This window comes from Coregonus clupeaformis, chromosome 15 (assembly GCF_020615455.1).
Source record: "Coregonus clupeaformis isolate EN_2021a chromosome 15, ASM2061545v1, whole genome shotgun sequence".
Taxonomy (NCBI): Eukaryota; Metazoa; Chordata; class Actinopteri; order Salmoniformes; family Salmonidae; genus Coregonus; species Coregonus clupeaformis.
The window spans coordinates 20763616-20788743 of NC_059206.1; the positions used below are offsets into that span (position 1 = coordinate 20763616).

Below are 25128 nucleotides of genomic sequence, written 5' to 3' on the forward strand. Positions count from 1 at the left end.
TATATATACAAAACATATTTTCACTTTGTCATTATATGTAGATGGGTTAGATTTTTTATTTATTTAATGAATTTTGAATTCAGGCTGTGACACAACAAAATGAGGAATAAGTCAAGGGGTATAAATACTTTCTAAAAGCACTGTATATATACAGGTAGCACCAGTACCGAGTCGATGTGCAGAGGTACAAGGTCATTGAGGTAGCTATGTACATATAGGTAGGGGTAAAGTGACTAGGCAACAGGACAGATAATAGACCGTAGCAGCAGCGTGGTGTGTGTGTGTGTGTGCACGCATCTGTGTCTCTGTATGTGTGCATCTGTGAGTGAGTGAGTGAGTGAGTGAGTGAGTGAGTGAGTGAGTGAGTGAGTGTGCGTGCTAGCAAGCCTGTGAATATGTAAACCCCATTCTGTATAGATCGGACACAAATACGTACAGTCAGGATGGTAGGAGTCACAAAGGCTCAGCAGATTCACGAGAAGTGGTGTGTGTGTGTGTGTGTGTGTGTGTGTGTATGGAGTCAGTATGCATGTGTGCGCATGTTATGTGTCTGTGGGCGTTTGTAGTGTGTGTCTGTGTGTGTGTGTGTGTGTGTGTGTGTATGTGTGTGTGCCTGTGTGTGTGTGTGTGTGTGTGTGTGTGTGTGGGTAGGTAGAGTCCAGTGTGTGTGCATAGAGTTAGAGCAAGAGAGTTATTGCAAAAAAGGGTCAGAGAGAGCAGTCTATGGCTTGGTTGGCTGGAGTCATTGACCATTTTTTGGGCCTTCCTTTGACATCGCCTGGTATAGGGATCCTGGATGGCAGGGAGCTTGGCCCCAGTGATATACTGGGTTGTACTGTAGCGCCTTGCAGTCAGATGCCTTGCAGTGGCCATACCAAGAGGTGATGCAGCCAGTGAAGATGCTCTCAATGGTGCAGCTGTATAACTTTTTGAGGATCTGAGAGCCCATGCCAAATCTTTTCAGCTTCCTGAGGGGAAAGATGCGCTGTCGTGCCCTCTTCACAACTGTGTGGGTGTGTGTGGACCATGTTCCTTAGTGATGTGGACACCGAGGAACTTGAAGCTCCTATGTCTTGCTGACGTTGAGGGAGAGATTGTTGTCCTGGCACCACACTGCCAGGTCTCATCACAGCCTACCTCATCGTCGTCGGTGATCAGTCCTCCCACCGTCGTGTCATCAGCAAACTTAATGATGGTGTTGGAGTCGTGCTGGCCACATAGTCGTGGGTGAACAGGGAGTACATGAGGGCACTGAGCACACACTCCTGAGGGGCCCCAGTGTTGATGGTCAGCAAGGCGGATGTGTTGTTGCCTACCCTTTCCCGCCTGGGGGTGGCCCATCAGGAAGTCCAGGATCCAGTTGCAGAGGGATGTGTTCAGTCCCAGGATCCTGAGCTTGGTGATGAGCTTGGAGGGCACTATGGTGTTGAATGCTGAGCTATAGTCAATGAACAGCTTTCTCACATAGGTGTTCCTCTTGTCCAGGTGGGAGAGGGCAGTGTGGAGTGCAATACAGATTCCATCATCTGTGGATCTGTTGGGGTGGTATGCAAATTGGAGTGGGTCCAAGTTGTCTGGGATGATGGTGATGATGTGAGCCAAACCAGCGTTTCAAAGCATTACATGGCTATAGATATGAGTGCTACAGGGCGATTTTAGGCAGGTTACCTTGACATTCTTGGGCACTTTGAATCCAATCAGGAAGCCTTTTGTGGCTAGCTCATCCAGTTCTATTGACTATTGTGTCACCATGGATACTCCAGCTGTTTTCAAAATCAGTGCTTTAGCTCTGGGGAAGATGCTTCCAGGGGGTGGGACGAGGGTGGGACGGAGGTGGAACGGGACAGTTACCTTCAGTCAGGCAGCCTAATAAATATTCCATACTGATATCTCCATTTTTCTATATTAATAAAATTTGTCCATAGGAACAATGACCAAAGAAAGAGGTATTTTCAATGTCTGCTAAATGTCTTTTCAACTTTCACTTAGAACTGAAAGACGTCTTTCAACGTCCGTATAATCTGTATTTTCAACGTCCTTAAAATACATATTTTCATCGTCTTTATGTTGATGTTCAATTTGAGTCCTGGTTGCTGCCAACATTTGTCAAGATATTTTTTCCCTCTGAGTATTATCATCAGTAACAATAAAATCTATTATTTGAACAGACCATGGCCAAGTTATGTATTTCACAATAATTTCGTAAAGTAATTACTCTTTTACCACGGCAACTCTACTGTGGCAATTTACCCTACATACAGGTAACTGACAAAATAAAGGAAACACTTCCGTAAATAAGGGATGTAAACATGGCTCTAAAGAGCGGCCATTTTGGTGGCATATGCTCCTAGATATTTTGCTGTGCAACCTGACATTTTATTTTGGGAGCACCAGTGCGACCAGGAAAAACATCACCCAGATAATAATTATTGTAATGATAGGCTTCACTGTGCAGTTGTTTCCGAGTGCCCTAGAGAAAAAAGCGAGTGCAGATTCGTTCAATCCAAAGCCTACATGTAAAGAATATTAAAGAATATTAAAGAATGCATTAGTTATTTGTATTTCTTGACACTTTCTGAAGACGTAACGGCATGGGAATCCCTGTGTCTACCACTTTGTGTAGCCAGTTAGTGATGCTGAAACAGTCTTTTCCATAAAGCCTTCCAAATTAAATATTAATAACTGATGATTTGTATCACTCGGGTGGTCTTTCATTTAGCAAACTCTGCTATTGCACATGCAGTACAGAAACACCTCCAGACTCTTGAGGTGCACAATTAGGGACGTCATGCAAACAAACAATCTAAGGGGGCATAGAGGATTTTATATTTTCAAAAACCTGAAACAGCTTTTTCCTGCAATCTAGAGCCATAATCAGTATGCTTAATTCTATGTAAAAAATATGTATATTTTTCTGCATATCTAAGCATACCTATTGAGCTGTCTGTATCCTCCTGACAGGTGGTTCTTTTTTTAAATAAATGTAATATGCTTCTCTGCATCTCTGCTAAACTCTGGGTAAAAGACTGAATGGAATGTGAGTCTTATTCAGTACATTTAGTTATTGCTTTCTTTTCTAAAGTCTACAAACCTTGCCAGCAGGATAAGATACAGGTAATTGCCAAAATAATGGAAACACTTGAGTAAATGAGAGAATGCCAAGAGTGTGCAAAGCTGTCATCAAGGCAAAGGGTGGTTATTTGAAATATAAAATATATTTTGATTTGTTTAACACTCAAGGGTTTTTCTTTATTTTTACTATTTTTACATTGTAGAATAATAGTGAAGACATCCAAACTATGAAATAACACATATTGAATCATGTAGTAACCCAAAAAGTGTTTAAAAATCCAAATATACTTTATTTTTTGAGATTCTTCAAATAGCCACCCTTTGCCTTGATGACAGCTTTGCACACTCTTGGCATTCTCTCAACCAGCTTCATGAGGTAGTCACCTGTAATGCATTTCAATTAACAGGTGTGCCCTCTTAAAAGTACATTTGTGGAACTCCTTTCCTTCTTAATGCGTTTGAGACAATCAGCTCTCATGAGGACTGCCACAGGAATGGAAGACCTAGAGTTACCTCTGCTGCAGAGGATAATTTAATTAGAGTTACCTGCCTAAATAAATGCTTCACAGAGTTCAAGTAACAGACACTTCTCAACATCAACCGTTCAGAGGAGACTGCGTGAGTCAGGCCTTCATGGTCGAATTGCTGCAAAGAAACCACTACTAAAGGACAGCAATAAGAAGAAGAGACTTCCTTGTGCCAAGAAACATGAGCAATGGACATTAGACTGGTGGAAATCTGTCCTTTGGTCTGATGAGTCCAAATTTGAGATTTTTGGTTCCAACCACCGTGTCTTTGTGAGACGCAGAGTAGGTGAACGGATTATCTCCGCAAGTGTGGTTCACACCGTGAAGCACGAAGGAGGAGGTGTGATGGTGTGGGGGTGCTTTGCTGGTGACACTGTCAGTGATTTATTTAGAATTCAAGACACACTTAACCAGCATGACTACCACAGCATTCTGCAGCAATACTAGCTTGTTTTTCAACAGGACAATGACCCAATACACCTCCAGGCTGTGTAAGAGCTATTTGACCAAGAAGGAGAGTGTTGGAATGGTGCATCAGATTACCTGGCCTCCACAATCACCCAACCTCAACCCAATTGAGATGGTTTGGGATGAGTTGGACCGCAGAGTGAAGGAAAAGCAGCCAACAAGTGCTCAGCATATGTGGGAACTCCTTCAAGACTGTTGGAAAAGCATTCCACGTGAAGCTGGTTGAGAGAATGCCAAGAGTGTGCAAAGCTGTCATCAAGGCTATTTGAAGAATCTCAAATATAAAATATATTTTGATTTGTTTAACATTTTTTTATTTAATACATGATTCCATATGTGTTATTTCATAGTTTTGATGTCTTCACTATTATTCTACAATGTATAAAATTGTAAAAAAAATAAAGGAAAGCCCTATATACAGTGGGGGAAAAAAGTATTTAGTCAGCCACCAAATGTGCAAGTTCTCCCACTTAAAAAGATGAGAGAGGCCTGTAATTTTCATCATAGGTACACGTCAACTATGACAGACAAAATGAGAAAAAAAATTCCAGAAAATCACATTGTAGGATTTTTAATGAATTTATTTGCAAATTATGGTGGGAAATAAGTATTTGGTCAATAACAAAAGTTTCTCAATACTTTGTTATATACCCTTTGTTGGCAATGACACAGGTCAAACGTTTTCTGTAAGTCTTCACAAGGTTTTCACACACTGTTGCTGGTATTTTGGCCCATTCCTCCATGCAGATCTCCTCTAGAGCAGTGATGTTTTGGGGCTGTCGCTGGGCAACACAGACTTTCAACTCCCTCCAAAGATTTTCTATGGGGTTGAGATCTGGAGACTGGCTAGGCCACTCCAGGACCTTGAAATGCTTCTTACGAAGCCACTCCTTCGTTGCCCGGGCGGTGTGTTTGGGATCATTGTCATGCTGAAAGACCCAGCCACGTTTCATCTTCAATGCCCTTGCTGATGGAAGGAGGTTTTCACTCAAAATCTCACGATACATGGCCCCATTCATTCTTTCCTTTACACGGATCAGTCGTCCTGGTCCCTTTGCAGAAAAACACCCCCAAAGCATGATGTTTCCACCCCCATGCTTCACAGTAGGTATGGTGTTATTTGGATGCAACTCAGCATTCTTTGTCCTCCAAACACGACGACTTGAGTTTTTACCAAAAAGTTCTATTTTGGTTTCATCTGACCATATGACATTCTCCCAATCCTCTTCTGGATCATCCAAATGCACTCTAGCAAACTTCAGACGGGCCTGGACATGTACTGGCTTAAGCAGGGGGACACGTCTGGCACTGCAGGATTTGAGTCCCTGGCGGCGTAGTGTGTTACTGATGGTAGGCTTTGTTACTTTGGTCCCAGCTCTCTGCAGGTCATTCACTAGGTCCCCCCGTGTGGTTCTGGGATTTTTGCTCACCATTCTTGTGATCATTTTGACCCCACGGGGTGAGATCTTGCGTGGAGCCTCAGATCGAGGGAGATTATCAGTGGTCTTGTATGTCTTCCATTTCCTAATAATTGCTCCCACAGTTGATTTCTTCAAACCAAGCTGCTTACCTATTGCAGATTCAGTCTTCCCAGCCTGGTGCAGGTCTACAATTTTGTTTCTGGTGTCCTTTGACAGCTCTTTGGTCTTGGCCATAGTGGAGTTTGGAGTGTGACTGTTTGAGGTTGTGGACAGGTGTCTTTTATACTGATAACAAGTTCAAACAGGTGCCATTAATACAGGTAACGAGTGGAGGACAGAGGAGCCTCTTAAAGAAGAAGTTACAGGTCTGTGAGAGCCAGAAATCTTGGTTGTTTGTAGGTGACCAAATACTTATTTTCCACCATAATTTGCAAATAAATTCATTAAAAATCCTACAATGTGATTTTCTGAATTTTTTTTTCTCAATTTGTCTGTCATAGTTGACGTGTACCTATGATGAAAATTACAGGCCTCTCTCATCTTTTTAAGTGGGAGAACATGCACAATTGGTGGCTGACTAAATACTTTTTTCCCCCACTGTATATATATATATATATATATATATATATATATATATATATATTATCACTCTGATGTAATTATATAATGGTTTATGTGCAGTCAACATTTGATAGATTTTCAAAATTCAAAAAGTGTTGAGTATCTTACTCCATCATACAGCTGTTACATTTATCAGAACTGTACTTTTGACCTTTTATACATTTTGACGACCATTGCTAAAACAACCGTATGTTGTCATAGAGTCACGTGTTTACTTTCAAAGCTACATAACACAGTATGTTACATCAAGCAGGTTGCTGTGATTACAGCAATTTGAGTCTGCATCGTGTTTTATTTTTGCCATGGAAAACGTAATATTGTGAATATCGCATCTGCTACAAGACCATGGTGCTTGCCTACGGAGCTGTGAGGGGAACGGCACCTCCGTACCTTCAGGCTCTGATCAGTCCCTACACCCAAACAAGGGCATTGCGTTCATCCACCTCTGGCCTGCTGGCCCCCCTACCTCTGCGGAAGCACAGTTCCCGCTCAGCCCAGTCAAAACTGTTCGCTGCTGTGGCACCCCAATGGTGGAACAAGCTCCCTCACGACGCCAGGACAGCGGAGAAACTCACCACCTTCCGGAGACACTTAAAACCCCACCTCTTTAAGGAATACCTGGGATAGGATAAAGTAATCCTTCTACACCCCCTCACCCCACCTCCCAAAAAAATAAAAATTATAATAATAAATAAATACTATTGTAAAGTGGTTGTCCCACTGGCTATCATAAGGTGAATGCACCAATTTGTAAGTTGCTCTGGATAAGAGCGTCTGCTAAATGACGAAAATGTAAAATGTAAAAATGTGATACAACTTCTTATTTACCCGTATGTAACGGATTTGGATTGGTAACCTCACTCCTCAGTTTGAAATGTCTCTACCCGCACGATTGAGTTGCTAGCTTTACGGTGGCGCAGCTGGCTAAGATGTTGTCAAGAGGGCGGTCACGTGTGATTACGAGACAGAGGATTCGAGATAACTCCCAGTGGCGGTCGTATATGGAAGGAAGTGAGGCTGTTAAGCAGCACAGTGAGAAGTGCTTACCTGTAGCAGTTGTTATGGAACTTGTTGTAAGAGGACAGTGTGATGAGGCCTCCCCAGGCTGCTGACAGAGAGAAGAAGATCTGGGTGGCAGCATCCTTCCACACCTAGAGTAACACACACAAATTCACACTCACTGTTAGAGAGAGGGATGGGCAGAGAAATGTGTGTGTGCACGCATGTGTGTGTGAATCTATTTGTGTGCCTGTGCGCACTTACGTGTGTGTATGTATACCTTAGCATCATTGAGTTTCTCCCACTTTGGTGTGATGAAGTAGAGGATGCCGTCACCAGCCCCTGGGAGGGTCACTCCTCTGAACAACAGAATGACCAGAACCACATAGGGGAACGTAGCTGTGAAATACACCACCTAGGAGAGGGGAGAGGGAGAGCGAAACAAAGGGAGAGTAAGCAGGTTGTGTGATAAGTGCACTGATTTAACACTTTTAGTTCAAGAACAAACCCACTAGTGGGCAACATTACATAAGAATTCACAGAACGACACACTTTTTTTTTTTATGGTTCTGGGATTTCACAATTAAATTTCTCCTTTCCCCCTTCTGATAACCAGGTGGCAAATTGCATCTCTGCATGTCTGGCAGACATATCAGTGTGGATGTCGGATCACCACCTCAAGCTGAACCTCCGCAAGACGGAGATGCTCTTCCTCCCGGGGAAGGACTGCCTGCTCCATGATCTCGCCATCATGGTTGAAAACTCCATTGTGTCCTCCTCCCAGAGTGCAAATAACCTTGGCGTGACCCTGGACAACACCCTGTCGTTCTCCGCTAACATCAAAGCGGTGACCCGATCCTGCAGGTTCATGCTCTACAACATTCACAGAGTACGACCCTACCTTACACAGAAAGCAGCACAGGTCCTAATCCAGGCACTTGTCATCTCCCTTCTGGATTACTGCAACTCGCTGTTGGCTGGGCTCCCTGCCTGTGCCATTAAACCCCTACAACTTATCCAGAACGCTGCAGCCCGTCTGGTGTTCAACCTTCCCAAGTTCTCTCATGTCACCCCGCTCCTCCGCACACTCCACTGGCTTCCAGTTGAGGCTCGCATCTACTACAAGACCATGGTGCTTGCCTACGGAGCTGTGAGCGGAACGGCACCTCCTTACCTTCAGGCTCTGATCACACCCAAACGAGGGCACTACGTTCATCCACCTCTGGCCTGCTAGCCCCCCTATCTCTACGGAAGCACAGTTCCCGCTCAGCCCAGTCAAAGCTATTCGCTGCTCTGGCACCCCAATGGTGGAATAAGTTCCCCCACGACGCCAGGACAGCGGAGTCACTGACCACCTTCCGGAGACACTTGAAACCCTACCTCTTTAAGGAATACCTGGAATAGTATAAAAGTAATCCTCCCCCCCCCCCATAAAAAAAGTGGTTGTCCCACTGGCAATCATAAGTTGAATGCACCAATTTGTAAGTCGCTAAATGACGTAAATGTAAACGAAAATGTAAATTTCACAGGGGGAAATTATACAAGTCCACTCCCTGGTGGCTAAAGGAGGTACCACATGAGCAGATAGCGAGTGAAAGGGGGAAGAGAGAGAGATTTCTCTTACTTTCCCTGATGACTTGATTCCTTTGGCCAGGGAGAGGTAGACTATCAACCAGGCCAGCAACAGGCAGCCTGCGAGGGGCCAGCGGATGTCTCCAGGGTACTCTATCCCTTTGGAGATGTGTAAGACATTGTACCTATGGGAGGGGGGGGAGGAGAGAGAGAGAGAGAGAGAGAGAGAGAGAGAGAGAGAGAGAGAGAGAGAGAGAGAGAGAGAGAGAGAGAGAGAGAGAGAGAGAGAGAGAGAGAGAGAGTTATTTCCCAGTCACATAAAACTGTTATTTCAGATCTGACATTTATTATTCCAACATATCAATCAATAGCGGGAAACAACTGTGTCTATACAGCCCAATAACTGTGGCCTAATTCTGTTAGAAAGGAAACCAACATTTATAGTATAGTATGACAAATCACAAGCATCATCAACCAGCAGGCCTACTTCAAACATAGAACCTCTCTGTAACTCTGATGAAAGTTAGATTTTTTAAATATATTTTTTTTTACAATATTTGTATTGAATACTTTTTTAGCTGCTGTATTGTTTGCGATGAGAGCTGTGTACACTACACTATATCCTGTGCATATGACAAATAAATGTTGATTTGACTTACTTGAAGTACTCCTCGCTGGGGCTGACATAAGTTTTGTTATCCGGATAGGTCATGTTAACCAGTTTGGTCAGGTTTCCAATGGCTTGAGCCGACAGACAGAACGAGCTGTTCTTTATAGAGGTGAAGTTTTTATCATGAAGGATACACGTGTCTGTCACAACCAGAAACCAACATATGTCAACAAGGACAGACAGACAGGTTTACATACACTGTATCGAATCAGAGAAAAAAATACATCTCAACAGGGACAGACAGACATCTTTATAATATGTCTTAAAACTGTATCAACTCTCACAGTTTTCTCAGGTGGTGGGTATAATGTAGAATAGATACTTGCCCAGCTCACTGGTTCATACACCGAAAACAGTGATCTCTGCCATGCTTTACCGTACTTTACATATTACTGTACTTTATACCCATTACAGGAAATGTCCTCTATTCTCAGATGAAAGCCATTCACCCACTGTATGGATGAAGCATGTTTTATATGTGTAATGGTTATTTTTCTTGTAACAAAACTGTTAAAAAAAAAGAAAATTATGAAATAACCTTTTCCCCAATATTTTTTCAGATGATATCAAATGTATTTTACGCTTAGAATAAACGTTGAAACGTTCAGCACGTTTGACAAAGAGTAGATCTAATTTCGCTTTGTATAATCATCATACGTTTGTTGTATTACCAATGAAAGCTACGGGTTGACACAGCATACATTCTACACAAGGATACAGAGGAGAGAGACCAGGGAGAGTACAGTTACTGTAACTCTTACTATGACCAAGAGAGGGCGGTCTGGCGCACACTGCGGCACTGCAGCAACTCCACTACAGTAAATGTGTCAAGCAAGCAACTTTTGTGCTGAATTCACTCAAATGCAATAGACAAAAATGGCATTTTCTTAATCAAATTTCGATTTTTTCCTTGCAACTGGGAGTAAATATTCCGGTCATACTGCGAGCCTTTCTTTTAGCGATTGATCTTTTAAAAAAACATTATTGTAACCCAATGCAACCCTAAAAAAACAATGAATCATAATTGCAACAGTGCAAAACGAATTTGTCTACTTAGCCTACACCTTATTGAAAATTCATATTTTGTATAACTGCTTTTTGCTCATGATATGTTTAGAGTAGAATAAAGATATAATCAGAAAAGCCTACACACAGTTGAAAAAATAACTTCAGACCCACAGAAGAAATATACAAATCAATATAATAAACCTAGTAAGCAAAAGCAGCACTTTTTGATGTATATGAAACTAGAAAACAATGCTTAGAATAGCCGGTCACTCTACACTATAGGGCAGGTTACAGACAGGGACCTTAGCTGATGGGTGCGTTGCGCATTGCGCAATGGTGAGTATGTGTGTGCGCATGCATGAGAGTGTGTGTGCGTTCTGGCGCATTGTGGTCTTACCTAAGAGAAGCATGTCTTTGTCCTTACAGTCAAACGTGTTCCACTCGTTCTTACAGTTAGCCCAAGGCAGTGAGCCCTTCAACGAAGCGAACAGGTAGTACAGTGTCCAGCACATTATAATGTTATAGTATATGGCTATCAAGACAGATATTATCAACATGGCAATCCCGCAACCTAAAATAAATAAATGAGACGAAATATATAAATTACTCTTAAGCAGGCAGAGGAGCTTGATCAAAAGTAATTATATTATATCATAATAGGTAGTTATCATTTTTTCTGAAGGTAGTGTATGTTACACGTTTTAAATATGTTACTTTATGAGTTTGGATCGCAGCCTGTATATGCGCAGTTTACCTTGCAGAGCCGGGATGGCTTTCCACACGGACACCGGGCCCTGGCTGGCAAACTGACCCAGGGAAACCTCCAATAAAAATATAGGGATCCCGGCGAGGCACAACATTATCAGGTAGGGAATCAAAAAAGCACCTATATACACAGGGAAACGGGGCAGCATTTCAAAGTAGCGCACAGGTACAAGTGAAAAGAGATTCCTCAAACTTGGCTTACATGATGTAAAAAGAAGGCTATAACAGAATTAATTCGACTGCCTTTCTCATGAAATAAAGAGATTATGTATGGCAGGTAATAATGAAATAAATGTGACATATCTATATGGGTTATACTTATTTGCTTCCCTTGCATGTAGCCTAATTAGTTGTATTAGATAGCTAGAATATAATAATGTATAGAGTGTAGACCAAACTAAACTGAAAAGAAGATAGGCCAAGTAATAATAATAAAATAATATAAATAATATTTTATTTACAGAAGTGATTATCAATCATAAAGCCTAAATAATTTAACTAAAATCCACGAAAAAGACTAGTCTCCTAGACGCTGAAAAATAATATGTTAGCTAGACGCTTTCTATAACTGTTTGGAAAACGTATCATAAAAAGTCGCCCATTCCTTTAGAGAAGAAAAAGCAAACAAAAAGGAAAGTGAAGAATATGTTTTTCGACACTAATTTCAACTCCAATCATATATCCTAGCAAGTGAATGAATTAAAGTAATGTATTTTCGTTTGACAATGTTAAAATACATTAAGCATACTGTTGTTTAAACAATGGCAAAACAAAAATACAAATCATCCAGGATAAAAACACAATTATGTCTACTTACTCCAATTATGTTCCTCGAATTTAATTTAATCGTCAATTTCGTTCATATCAATTATGCGTGATGTCATTGTGGAGCAATGGAATATCTAAGTCAAATAACACTGATCCGTTTTGTGATAAGTGTTATTTATTTTCCGCATTTAGGTGCTTGTGCATTTACAACTTTAGTGACATTTGCAGTGCAGGTACATTCTCAACTCAACACGCTCCTTACCTCCACCATTTTGGAAGGCAAGGTATGGAAACCTCCACACGTTTCCCAGTCCCACGGCATAGCCAACCATGGACAGGATGAAATCCAATTTATTAGTCCAGTTTCCCCTGGCCTTATTCTCATCTCCACTCTCGTCCTCGTCTTCCTCCTGGGGAAAACAGTGGATTTTAGTGCTAGGTTTCATGTACATTAAATAACCATATTGGACTTCAATTTAGTATAGCCTATCATTAAAACGTATCAGATCCCAAACCCCCTGCCTTACTGGGCGAAGGATTCGTTTAGTTTTTTGATCTATCAAATTAGCCAGAAGTATAGGCTATTTGCAACAGTCAGAAAATACAAATACAGCCCGCTTCAACACACATAATAATCACGGGAATAACACTATTTGATTGATGCGAGCATTTTAAAATATGACAGGACAAATTCATATGAATATTCATAAATACAGATAATTCAAATGTCCTCATTTCTGATTCCGCGCCAAGAGGGGTAGAGGGAGACGAGACCAAGCTTATCAATGGAACACTGTCAGGCAGGCGCGCGGGCGGGAGAGGAGACCCGAGTGAGAGGAGGGGAGAGAGAGAAGAGGAGAGTGGCGAGGAATGCCCTCGCGGGGATTGGAACAATGGGCAGAGTCCGCAGCCTTATGTAACCCATTACCAAGCGCTGTCATGGGTTTACCGAGACCAATCCCGAGAGAGCATGATGCGGGATTTCTATCCCTCTTTCTAGCTATACCTGACACACGGAGCAGCGCAGTGCGGGGGATATACCATTACTGTATGCTGATACACAAACAACCATCTTACAGTAGGCCTATTCCTTTATCTCACTGCAGTGGGAAGATTCTGTCCATTCAGCACTTTCAGGATGACGTTTTAGACCAACTTTTGTTGACATAATTGAATCAAATAGGTAGCCTATTCTAGCCAAAGGCAGAGGGTCAGAAAATCGAAATAGATAGCCTACCTTTTTCGTTCTATATTTTGATCATTTCCCACAATAACTGGGAATTCTTCGAAACTATTATATTGGTGAATTCTAACCCTGATTCATAGCCAATTGCAACCTCTGGTCACTGCATCTGGCCATCGCAAATGGAAACTCACTTGAATAGGCTATATAGCTCATATTCTCAAATCACCCCTCAGCAGCAGTCTCCAGTGCTGGACAATCTCAGAAGGAGTCCCATGGGACCGTAATTACAACTTCTCCTCAGCCGCAACGTCACCCCCACCTCGGCTTCCTTATCAGTGAAAGACCCGAAAACACCACATCCAATTCTCTATCCTAATAGGCAATACAGGTTGCATGTCATATAGATCACCATTCACTCCAAACCGCGGTTCGTCTTGTAGTCCAGAAACCCTCCTCTAAGCTCTCCTGACCCCGGTTGATTGGGCGATCCACCCCGTATAGAAACAATTCGTTTGAGCCCACTTACCCCCGTCACGGCGCCGGGCTGAACAGACGTGTTGCCATCTGCGCCCAGAATGATGGTGGTCTGGCTCATGGTGGTCCAGTTGCCCGATGCATTGTTTTGCTCCCCGGTGGCCCTAAGCGGGTCCCCGTACTGGACAGGGATACCCCGGGCAGCAGAACCACCAGCTGAGCTGGTAGAATCCTTACAGAAGGCCGAGTTCGTAGCCACGGATCCAGGCACCGCCGGAGCGGCGTTTTTAAAAGTCCCATAGACTTTACTGACTTCTCCCGGTTCTCCCGGTTTATTTTCCGTGGGACAGAAAGTTTTGCTCTCGTTAGATGGTGCTGGCTGAGGGGCCGGGTAAGCGGCGGACGTTTGGTTAAGGGCATTATCCGGGTTATTTGCTGAAACTCCCACCGCTCCCTCGGGCTGGTGCAACGGGTTAAAACCGGTAGGAGCATTGGCCGGCTGTTTGGTCATCTCTCTCTGGTCGGAGAAATCCTGCAACATGTCATTTACAGATGAAGCTCAGCACACAAGACAAGGGGTAAAAAATCATATAAAAGGCTATACAAACAGAAACACTTTAAGATGTATTTACCAGGTCAGTGTTAACACTAATAGGCTATGAATTGAGAATGAGATTATTTTAGCGCTATTATTTTCAAATCAAACAAATAGGCTAATCACCTACAATAAAAATGCAGCAGTGGTGGGTGTTTCAGCAGTATTTTAAAAGCCCTTTGTCGCATGTTTTGGCTCCGCTGCTCCGGGCTTCAGATCACAGTCTGCGGGGGTTTGCTTCTCCTGTTCGCCTTTACTGCGAGATTCTTTAATTTTACGCCCCATTTCCCCCATGTCATTCAGCTCCACACAGCCACTGATTTTTATGGGCAATAGACAAGCTGCCGGGCTCTTGACAGCTCCCCTCTCCCTGGCAGGCATGTATGATCACCGGCATCAAGCTACAGCTCTGAGAGGACCCGGGCGTGCAGAAATACAAATTACTATCTCCGCATATATAGCCTAACCAAGAGGAATCAAAGCAACATAAGAGAGCACGGGATTTCTAAACACAAACATGCTACATTTAGGTTGAAGTAAAAAAAAAAGAGATACCGTTTCTGCGTGTTTTATCTAGCACCTTGCATTTGGCTATAAAAATGACATTATCTGATTTCGTTTCTCTTAAAAAGAAAACAAATACATTCAATAAAAAATAACCCTACTTGAAGTCCTTGAATGGAAAAGATCGAACGAAACAAGTATTTTTCGATTGAACTGAATGCATATTTTGCTCAGAGATTGCCATGTGAATGCGAGTTGTGAAAAGTTTTCGTGTGTGGAGCAGCGCTATGCAGCTGGATTTCTGCACCATGGACAGCGCACAACTCTGCTACTGACTACAACCCATTATCAAGCATGCAGATTTAATACATTAAAATATTTCCACAAAACGAAGTTAGGCTGCTTCAACCATTTAGATAAATAAGATAATTGTATGACAAATGTAATGTAGAATAAAGAAAATAAAGAAAGTATGTAGCCTACTCACCATTTGTGAAGAGGCTTAAGACGTGCTGACGCTGAAAGGCTGAAAAACAGCTGTAAAGAGAACTGGAAGTAGGACTGGATTTGGCCGTGCTTAGTGCAAAGCTTTCTATACCTCAGTGGGAAAGATCGGGTTTGCGTCAGTGCGGAGCAAGGTGCCCTTCGCTTGACATTTTCTTGATAATAAGAGTTTGATAAATCATTGGCCTTGGATTCTGATTTTTAAAGCGACACCGGGTCGAAGACACGCCGAAACGAGCGCATGTTGTCCACGCACATGCCGCTCAGTGTGTACGTGTTTGGACTGACTCATTCACCAGCTGATTAATAATACACTTTTCTCTAGGGGATGTGTAAGTACACACGCGCTAGGGAGAATTTGCATGTAGGCCTACATACATTTTGGGGAGGAAGAATGCATGCAGCACTGCAATTCGTGAGAGAAAATGAACCATTCGTGGGAGAGGATTACATTGATGGGGAAACTATTTCGTTAGATTGTTTCTATTTTTGCTAGTCTATTGTGTTGTAAATATGCCTACTTTGCGTTTATGCTATTGAACATTTCTTAAGAAAGTAATATGTTGAAAACACTGGACATGTAGCTTAACATCTTGTATCATATATAACTTATTTAGCCTACATTTTAATATTAGGATCACGTAGAATTATATAGGCTACGACATATGATTATCAATATTAAAAGCAGATTTTTCGTTTCCATAAAGCCTGTGTCAGTAAATGTTTTTCACAGGCTATACAGTTTGGGCTAAACTGTATATTTAACAAAGATTATAAATATCCACCATAACAATTATTTACACCATTTCCCTTGTACAAATATGTGTGAAGTGTGACAAAAAACTGCAGACTACTGCAAAGTATTTTTTTTAAAGCCTCCAGGCTATATATAGGCTTTACTACGCTTCAAGGAATTTAAGCACACATGCGATATAGGGCTATACGTTTCTGTGTGCGTCACCGAGACAAGCCCTGATCAAGTGTAGAAAAAAGTGGGCGAGGTCTTCACGAAACGAATGAAGCTACTCATTTGTTAATCTCTTACCCAAGAAGGACACTTTTTTTAACACGTGCCCATTGAGGTATGGCGCTACGCTGGAGGCTTTGGAACTTTCCCAGCACCACAAATAGCCTGCCCTAAAATACTGCATTGCGCACGGCATTGTTCAGATTTCTCTTCCTTATTAACGAAATGTAGCCCTAATTCAAAATTGGTTCATTCTCGTGCGCAAAAAATCTCATGAGCATCCTATTTTGTTGTTATTTAGACAGCTGTTACGCAACCAACCCAAACCCTTGAGAAAGATACAGAAATAGTCAGAATAACACACAACCCAGCAGAAACGGTCCACCGACCTCGCAGTGTCTTTAAATGAGCTCTTCACTGTAGCCTGCGTGCCTTATTAAATGTGAGATAATCACCTGCAACGCTTGCTGCGCCCGTGCCCCTGTTAAATCTGGGCCTCTACAGATAAGGGCCTCGCGCTGCTAAATTAGCTGGCTGCTCCAAGGTTTAATTACTTTGTCAACAGAGAACAATTGTAATTGATTTCTGCCCCTCTTTCCTTGTACTTCTCACACCTTCCACAAGACACAGAATGGGAGAGGGCAGGAAACAGAGTACACTCTAAGAAGAAATGGTTATTCAAGGATCCTTTTTGAGTTGCCACTGTGGGGGAACCTTTTTGAAAATGTTCTTTGAGGAACCTTTTGAAAACGTCCTTCAAGGAAAACATTTTAGGAGGTATGAGTACATTTTTAAACCCTTTTATTAATAACGATATTTAGCAATAATGATAATAATAATCTATAATCACACAAAACATCCATGGGTAATTGAAGAAGATTTGTCAAAAGTATATACATATGTTGACATTTGAATTAGGTCTATTAAACATGAAACAACAATAATAAATACGAAAACAATAAATCCAAAACAAAACAACAAGCCCATACTTTGGAGTGAACACTTTTTTAAATGAATGGATATTATCCATATATTCCATAAATATTATATTATGAAAGCTTAAAATCTTGAAGTGGTCATGGTGTTACTTTAATGCCACACCTCACACATGGAAATAATTGATTTGTGCTCATCCATTATTCACCCTACTCAACACAAGAAGATACATAAATTTCACAGGAGGTGTGACAGCAAAGTATGCTATAGTCAAAGTTCAGATTTAAACCAATTACATAACCGTTGGTTACCAACCACCACAGACAGATGAAGGCATGGAGTTCCATAGTCTGGGTGATGCCCTGGAGAACGCCCTGTTGCCAAAACAGTGGAGGTTGGATTTGGGGATGATGACATCAGAGGAGACTGGTGGGAGGAGCAATAGGAGGCTCATTTCTGGCCTCCACTGAAGGCCCGGCACTCTTTCTTGCCTTATCTTTTGGCTGAGGCATTTGGTGAACAATGACTGTAAGAAAACATTGTTTGAAGTAGTAATATTTCAGATAATATGTAAGCAAGACAAGTCATAGAAATCAAGTGGCGTTTGCATGTATTTGAGCTATTAACGTTTTGTTGGTGACCTGGTATGCAGAAAACACTGAGCGGAGCTATAATTCTATAACGCAACATACAGTGACGTCAGAAAGTATTCACACCCCTTTACTTTTTCCACCTTTTGTTGTGTTACAGCCTGCATTTAAAATGGACTAAAATGAGATGTTGTGTCACTGATCTACACACAATACCCCATAATGTCAAAGTGGAATATACAGTGCTATGAAAAAGTATTTGCCCCCTTTCTAATTTTCTCTACTTTTGCATATTTGTGATACTGAATGTTATCAGATCTTCAACTAAAACCTAATATTAGATAAAGGGAACATAAGTGAACAAATAACACAACAATTACATATTTATTTATTTCATAAACAAAGTTATGCAACACCCAATTCCCATGTGTGAAAAAGTAATTGCCCCCGTACACTCAATAACTGATTTTGCCACCTTTAGCTGCAATGACTCCAACCAAATGCTGATCAGTCTCTCACGTCGCTGTGGAGGAATTTTGGCCCACTCTTCCATGCAGAACTGCTTTAACTCAGTGACGTGTGGCTTTTCAAGCATGAAATGCTCGTTTCAAGTCCTGCCACAACATCTCAATTGGGATTAGGTCTGGACTTTGACTAGGCCATTCCAAAACTTCCAATTTGTTCCTTTTTAGCAATTTTCATGTAGACTTAATTGTGTGTTTTGGATCATTGTCTTGCTGCATGACCCAGCTGCGCTTCAGCTTCAGCTCACAGACGGATGTTCTGACATTCTCCTGTAGAATTCTCTGATACAGAGCAGAATTCATGGTTCCTTCTATTAAGGCAAGTCTCCAGGTCCTGAGGCAGCAAAGCATCCCCAAACCATCACACCACCACCACCATGCTTGACCTTTGGTATGATGTTCTTACTGTGGAATGCAGAGTTTGGTTTTCACCAGGCATAATGGGACCCATCTCGTCCAAAAAGTTGACTTAAGTTTGCCCAAAAACACCTGGATGATCATCAAGACTCATGGAAGAACGCTCTATGGACAGATGATTCAAAAGTAGAACTTTTTGGACGACATGGTTCTGCATGGAAGAGTGGGCCAAAATTCATCCACAGCGACGTGAGAGACTGATCAACAACTACAGGAAGCATTTGGTTGGAGTCATTGCAGCTAAAGGTGGCACAACCAGTTATTGAGTGTAAGGGGGCAATTACTTTTTCACACAGGGGAATTGGGTGTTGCATAACTTTGTTTATGAAATAAATGAAATAAATATGTAATTGTTGTGTTATTTGTTCACTTATGTTCCCTTTATCTAATATTAGGTTTGGTTGAAGATCTGATAACATTCAGTATCACAAATATGCAAAAGTAGAGAAAATTAGAAAGGGGGCAAATACTTTTTCATAGCACTGTATGTTTGTAGAACATTTTAGAAATTAATAAAACATGTAAAGCTGAAATGCCTTGAGTCAATAAGTATTCAACCTGTTTGTGATTAACAAATTCCATAATAAGTTGCATGGACTCATTCCATGTTCAATAATAGTGGTTAACATGATTTTATAATGACTATCCAATCTCTGTACCCTACACATACAATTATCTGTAAGGTTCCTCAATCAAGTAGTGAATTTCAAGCACAGATTCAACCACAAAGACCAGGGAGGTTTTTCCAATGCCTCGCAAAGAAGGACACCGATTGGTAGATGTGTAAAAATAATAAAACAAGTAGACGCTGAATAACATCCCTTTGAGCATGGTGAAGTTATTAATTAGGCTTTGGATGTTGTATCAATACACCCAGTCACTACAAAGACACATGTGTCCTTCCTTACTCAGTTGCCAGAGAGGAAGGAAACTGCTCAGGGATTTCACCATGAGGCCAATGGTGATTTTAAAACAGTTACAGAGTTTAATCGTAGTGATATGAGAAAACCGAGGATGGCTCAACAACACTGTAGTTACTCCACAACACTAACCTAAATGACAGAGTGAAAAGAAGGAATCCTGTACAGAATAAAAATAAACACGCATCTTGTTTGCAACAAGGCACTTAAGTAATAATGCAAAACATGTGGCAAAGAAATTAACTTTTTTTCCTGAATACAAAGCGTTATTTTTGGGAAAATCCAACACAACACATCATATTTTCAAGCATGGTGGTGGCTGCATCATGTTTTCAGTCTGCTTGTCATCGGCAACGAACAGGGAGTTTTTAGGATAAGAAATAAACAGAATACAGCTATAAGCACAGGCAAAAACCTGGTTCAGTCTGCTTTCCAACAGACACTGAGAGACAAATTCACCTTTCAGCAAGACAATAACCTAAAACACAAGGTCAAATCTACTCTGGAGTTGCTTACCAAGATGACATTGAATGTTCCTGAGTGGCCTGGTTACAGTTTTGACTTAAATCATCTTGAAAATCTATGGCAAGACTTGAAAATGGCTGTCTGGCAACTTGAATAATTAAAAAAATAATAATGGGTGCATATTGTACAATCCAGGTGCGCAAATACTTATGTAAATGAGATATTTCTGTATTTCATTTTCAACACATTTCCAAACATCTCTAAAAACATGTTTTCAAATTGTCATTATGGGGTATTGTGTGTAGATGGCTGAGAGAAAAAAATCTATAATCAATTTTGAATTCAGGTAACACAACAAAATGTAGAATAAGTCAAGGGGTATGAACACTTTCTGAAGGCACTGTACAACCTATGAAGTTGTGCTTAGAAATAAATGCACTGACCCATGGCTCTGCGCCCTTGTGCTTTATGCACAGATATCTTGCGAATATCTTTCTGCCGATGGCTCTATACTCCCTGCTGTCCTCTATGTTTGGGAATTTTGAAATGTAGACATGGACTGTCTCCTCTACTAGTTTACTCCACACAGCATCTATTTCTTCCTCTGTCTCTCACTCCACATTCACACAGACACATTAATTCAACAGATATATAACAATGTCAAAATGTTAGCTAGCTACAACAGGTCAAAATGTCATTGCTCCATGTCCATCAGCTCAGTTCTTATAGCCCTGGTGTGATATGGTGCCATATGATGCCATTTAGTGGTGTAGTGTGGCCGACTTTGAATGCAGCAACTAATCATTCTCAAATTCATTAGAGGCTAATTCATTATTTGAATCTACACTACCGTTCAAAAGTTTGGGGTCACTTAGAAATGTCCTTGTTAAAAAAATAAAAATAAAATTAAAATAACATCAAATTGATCAGAAATACAGTGTAGACATTGTTAATGTTGTAAATGGCTATTGTAGCTGGAAACGGCTGCTTTTCAATGGACTATACAGTGGGGAAAAAAAGTATTTAGTCAGCCACCAATTGTGCAAGTTCTCCCACTTAAAAAGATGAGAGAGGCCTGTAATTTTCATCATAGGTACACGTCAACTATGACAGACAAAATTAGAATTTCTTTTCCAGAAAATCACATTGTAGGATTTTTAATGAATTTATTTGCAAATTGTGGTGGAAAATAAGTATTTGGTCAATAACAAAAGTTTCTCAATACTTTGTTATATACCCTTTGTTGGCAATGACACAGGTCAAACGTTTTCTGTAAGTCTTCACAAGGTTTTCACACACTGTTGCTGGTATTTTGGCCCATTCCTCCATGCAGATCTCCTCTAGAGCAGTGATGTTTTGGGGCTGTCGCTGGGCAACACGGACTTTCAACTCCCTCCAAAGATTTTCTATGGGGTTGAGATCTGGAGACTGGCTAGGCCACTCCAGGACCTTGAAATGCTTCTTACGAAGCCACTTCTTTATTGCCCGGGCGGTGTGTTTGGGATCATTGTCATGCTGAAAGACCCAGCCACGTTTCATCTTCAATGCCCTTGCTGATGGAAGGAGGTTTTCACTCAAAATCTCACGATACATGGCCCCATTCATTCTTTCCTTTACACGGATCAGTCGTCCTGGTCCCTTTGCAGAAAAACAGCCCCAAAGCATGATGTTTCCACCCCCATGCTTCACAGTAGGTATGGTGTTCTTTGGATGCAACTCAGCATTCTTTGTCCTCCAAACCCGACGAGTTTAGTTTTTACCAAAAAGTTCTATTTTGGTTTCATCTGACCATATGACATTCTCCCAATCCTCTTCTGGATCATCCAAATGCACTCTAGCAAACTTCAGACGGGCCTGGACATGTACTGGCTTAAGCAGGGGGACACGTCTGGCACTGAAGGATTTGAGTCCCTGGCGGCGTAGTGTGTTACTGATGGTGGACTTTGTTACTTTGGTCCCAGCTCTCTGCAGGTCATTCACTAGGTCCACCCGTGTGGTTCTGGGATTTTTGCTCACCGTTCTTGTGACCATTTTGACCCCACGGGGTGAGATCTTGTGTGGCGCCCCAGATCGAGGGAGATTATCAGTGGTCTTGTATGTCTTCCATTTCCTAATAATTGCTCCCACAGTTGATTTCTTCAAACCAAGCTGCTTACCTATTGCAGATTCAGTCTTCCCAGCCTGGTGCAGGTCTACAATTTTGTTTCTGGTGTCCTTTGACAGCTCTTTGGTCTTGGCCATAGTGGAGTTTGGAGTGTGACTGTTTGAGGTTGTGGACAGGTGTCTTTTATACTGATAACAAGTTCAAACAGGTGCCATTAATACAGGTAACGAGTGGAGGACAGAGGAGCCTCGTAAAGAAGAAGTTACAGGTCTGTGAGAGCTAGAAATCTTGCTTGTTTGTAGGTGACCAAATACTTATTTTCCACCATAATTTGCAAATAAATTCATTAAAAATCCTACAATGTGATTTTCTGGAAAGAAATTTCTCAATTTGTCTGTCATAGTTGACGTGTACCTATGATGAAAATTACAGGCCTCTCATCTTTTTAAGTGGGAGAACTTGCACAATTGGTGGCTGACTAAATACTTTTTTCCCCCACTGCATGCATAGGCCAGAAACAAATAACTTTCTTCTGAAACTCGTCACTCTATTCTTGTTCTGAGAAATGAAGGCTATTCCATGCGAGAAATTGCCAAGAAACTGAAGATCTCGAACAACGCTGTGCACAAACTGAGCAAGAGGACAAATACATTAGAGTGTCTAGTTTGAGAAACAGACACCTCACAGGTCCTCAACTGGCAGCTTCATTAAATAGTACCCGCAAAACACCAGTCTCAACGTCAACAGTGAAGAGGCGACTCCAGGATGCTGACCTTCTAGGCAGAGTTGCAAAGAAAAAGCCATATCTCAGACTGCCCATCTTAATCTTTTCTTTTTATTGGGCAGTCTGAGATATGGTTTTTTCTTTGCAACTCTGCCTAGAAGGTCAGCATCCCGGAGTTGCCTTTTCACTGTTGACGTTGAGACTGGTGTTTTGCAGGTACTATTTAATGAAGCTGCCAGTTGAGGACCTGTGAGGTGTCTGTTTCTCAAACTAGACACTCTAATGTATTTGTCCTCTTGCTCAGTTGTGCACCTGGGCCTCCCACTCCTCTTTCTATTCTGGTTAGAGCCAGTTTGCGCTGTTCTGTGAAGGGAGTAGTACACAGCGTTGTACGAGATCTTCAGTTTCTTGGCAATTTCTCGCATGGAATAGCCTTCATTTCTCAGAACAAGAATAGACTGATGAGTTTCAGAAGAAAGTTATTTGTTTCTGGCCCTTTTGATCCCGTAATCGAACCCACAATTGCTAATGCTCCAGATACTCAACTAGTCTCAAGAAGGCCAGTTTTATTGCTTCTTTAATCAGTTTTTCAGCTGTGCTAACATAATTGTAAAAGGGTTTTCTAATGATCAATTAGCCTTTTAAAATGATAAACTTGGATTAGCAAACACAACGTGCCATTGGAACACAGGACTGATGGTTGCTGGTAATGGGCCTCTGTACGCCTACATAAATATTCCATAAAAAATCAGCTGTTTCCAGCTACAATAGCCATTTACAACATTAACAATGTCTACACTGTATTTCTGATCAATTTGATGTTATTTTAATGGACAAAAATTGCTTTTCTTTCGAAAACAAGGACATTTCTAAGTGACCCCAAACTTTTGAACGGTAGTGTATATTCTAAAATCTGGAGTCAATCTGATTCATGGTTCATGAGAGGAAAATTAGCATATGTGCTAACGTGCATCTATAGGTACAGTGTGGCCATATTTAAATGCAGCAACAATTTACTCTTAGAACCTTTAAAGAGTGATGTAATGAGTCTATATACAAAATCTGGAGTGAACCTAATGTATGGTTCATTAGAAGATGATTGCAGATGATTTTGAGCGTTAGTGTTACATATCCAAAGAATGAGTTGTTAAAAGTTTTTGTTTTTTGAGATATCAATACCAAATTCAGTGTGGTTCATCTTAGGGATGTCCATGATAGCAATGACAAGTTTCAAATTGATATGCTACTGTGGAGTGGATTTACAGTGGTTTAAATGGACATGTAAAATCTGAGTTTTGATTTGTCAAAAACTCAGCCATCTTTTGACCAATCCCTTAGCTTTCAAATTAGAACAGAAAGTTACCAATCTATGCTTGAGTTATTTGACCATGTCAACAAACAAAAAAATCTGACAATAACAATATGTCTTCACAGCTTTGCTGTGAACCCCTAATAAGACAATTTATTCATGGCACACGTATTGAAAGACACGGACACGCATAAATTGAAAAATAGCTTTATTAAGCTAAACCAAATCACAGAGGCGACAGTCGCCACCTGATCACAAACCAGCAATCCTTTCTTTTTCAGAACTTATGATTCATGATCTAAGGGGGAGAGTGGAAAAACATTCTGTTGTCAGCAGAGCTGCTCAATGGAGTATGCAGAGGGGGAGGTATTTGTCTGATTTTTTTTAGGGCAGAAATAAAACTCACTATGATTGTGTCCCAAATGGCACCCTATTCCCTACATAGTGCACTACTTTTGACTAGAGCTCTATGGGCCCTGGTCTAAAGCAGCACACTATATAAGAGTTAAGGGTGCCATTTGGGATGCATCCTATATGCTGCTAGTAGTAGACCAGCCAATCTGGAAAAAGTGCTTGCTTTTTCTTTTGCTTGTTAAAGGCTGTCATCCATGCTAGATCAAACAGTGATCAGGTGACACAAAGTTAGGCCGGATAACATGTTAACTTTAGTTTTTTAAGGCAATTTTCAATGGGTTAAAGGTCAAATCTGGTGAAAATGGGCATAATGGAAATAGTAATAGATTTAGGTAAAATATCCTGAAATTCTCAACCAAACTGAGTCGATTATCAAACAAACACAGACTATGGATGCATTAATAGTTACTTTTCATACAGTTATTATGCTTTAAGACATGCAAATAATACAGAAAGGATGAACATTCCGATTTTTTCAGCTACAGTTGTGGTCTGTAGCACCACCAACTACCCTTTTCAGATGACCTAGACCAGGACTTTACAACTCTGTTCTTTGAGCGCCACAGTCCTGTAGGTTTTCACTCCGATCCTAATCTAGCACACC

General features: G+C 41.2%; 1 protein-coding gene across 2 annotated transcripts in view; it reads right to left on the reverse strand.

Moving 5' to 3' along the window:
- Window positions 1–15398, reverse strand: part of LOC121582251 (sodium- and chloride-dependent glycine transporter 2-like) — a 68809-nt gene extending 53411 nt beyond the window's left edge. Inside the window, exons 1-9 of one of the 2 annotated variants that reach the window (XM_041897925.1) lie at window positions 15138–15398; window positions 13604–14083; window positions 12154–12301; window positions 11113–11244; window positions 10756–10929; window positions 9340–9490; window positions 8733–8865; window positions 7389–7523; window positions 7157–7260 (exon numbers count right to left, since the gene is read on the reverse strand). In XM_041897925.1, coding sequence (XP_041753859.1) covers window positions 7157–7260; window positions 7389–7523; window positions 8733–8865; window positions 9340–9490; window positions 10756–10929; window positions 11113–11244; window positions 12154–12301; window positions 13604–14083; window positions 15138–15140 — 1460 coding nt within the window. In that variant the 5' untranslated portion in view covers window positions 15141–15398. Of the gene's footprint in view, window positions 1–7156; window positions 7261–7388; window positions 7524–8732; window positions 8866–9339; window positions 9491–10755; window positions 10930–11112; window positions 11245–12153; window positions 12302–13603; window positions 14084–14276; window positions 14567–15137 lie in introns of those variants that run through there. The other variant, XM_041897926.2, reaches the window with a different exon arrangement.
- Window positions 15399–25128: the final 9730 nt, after the last annotated feature.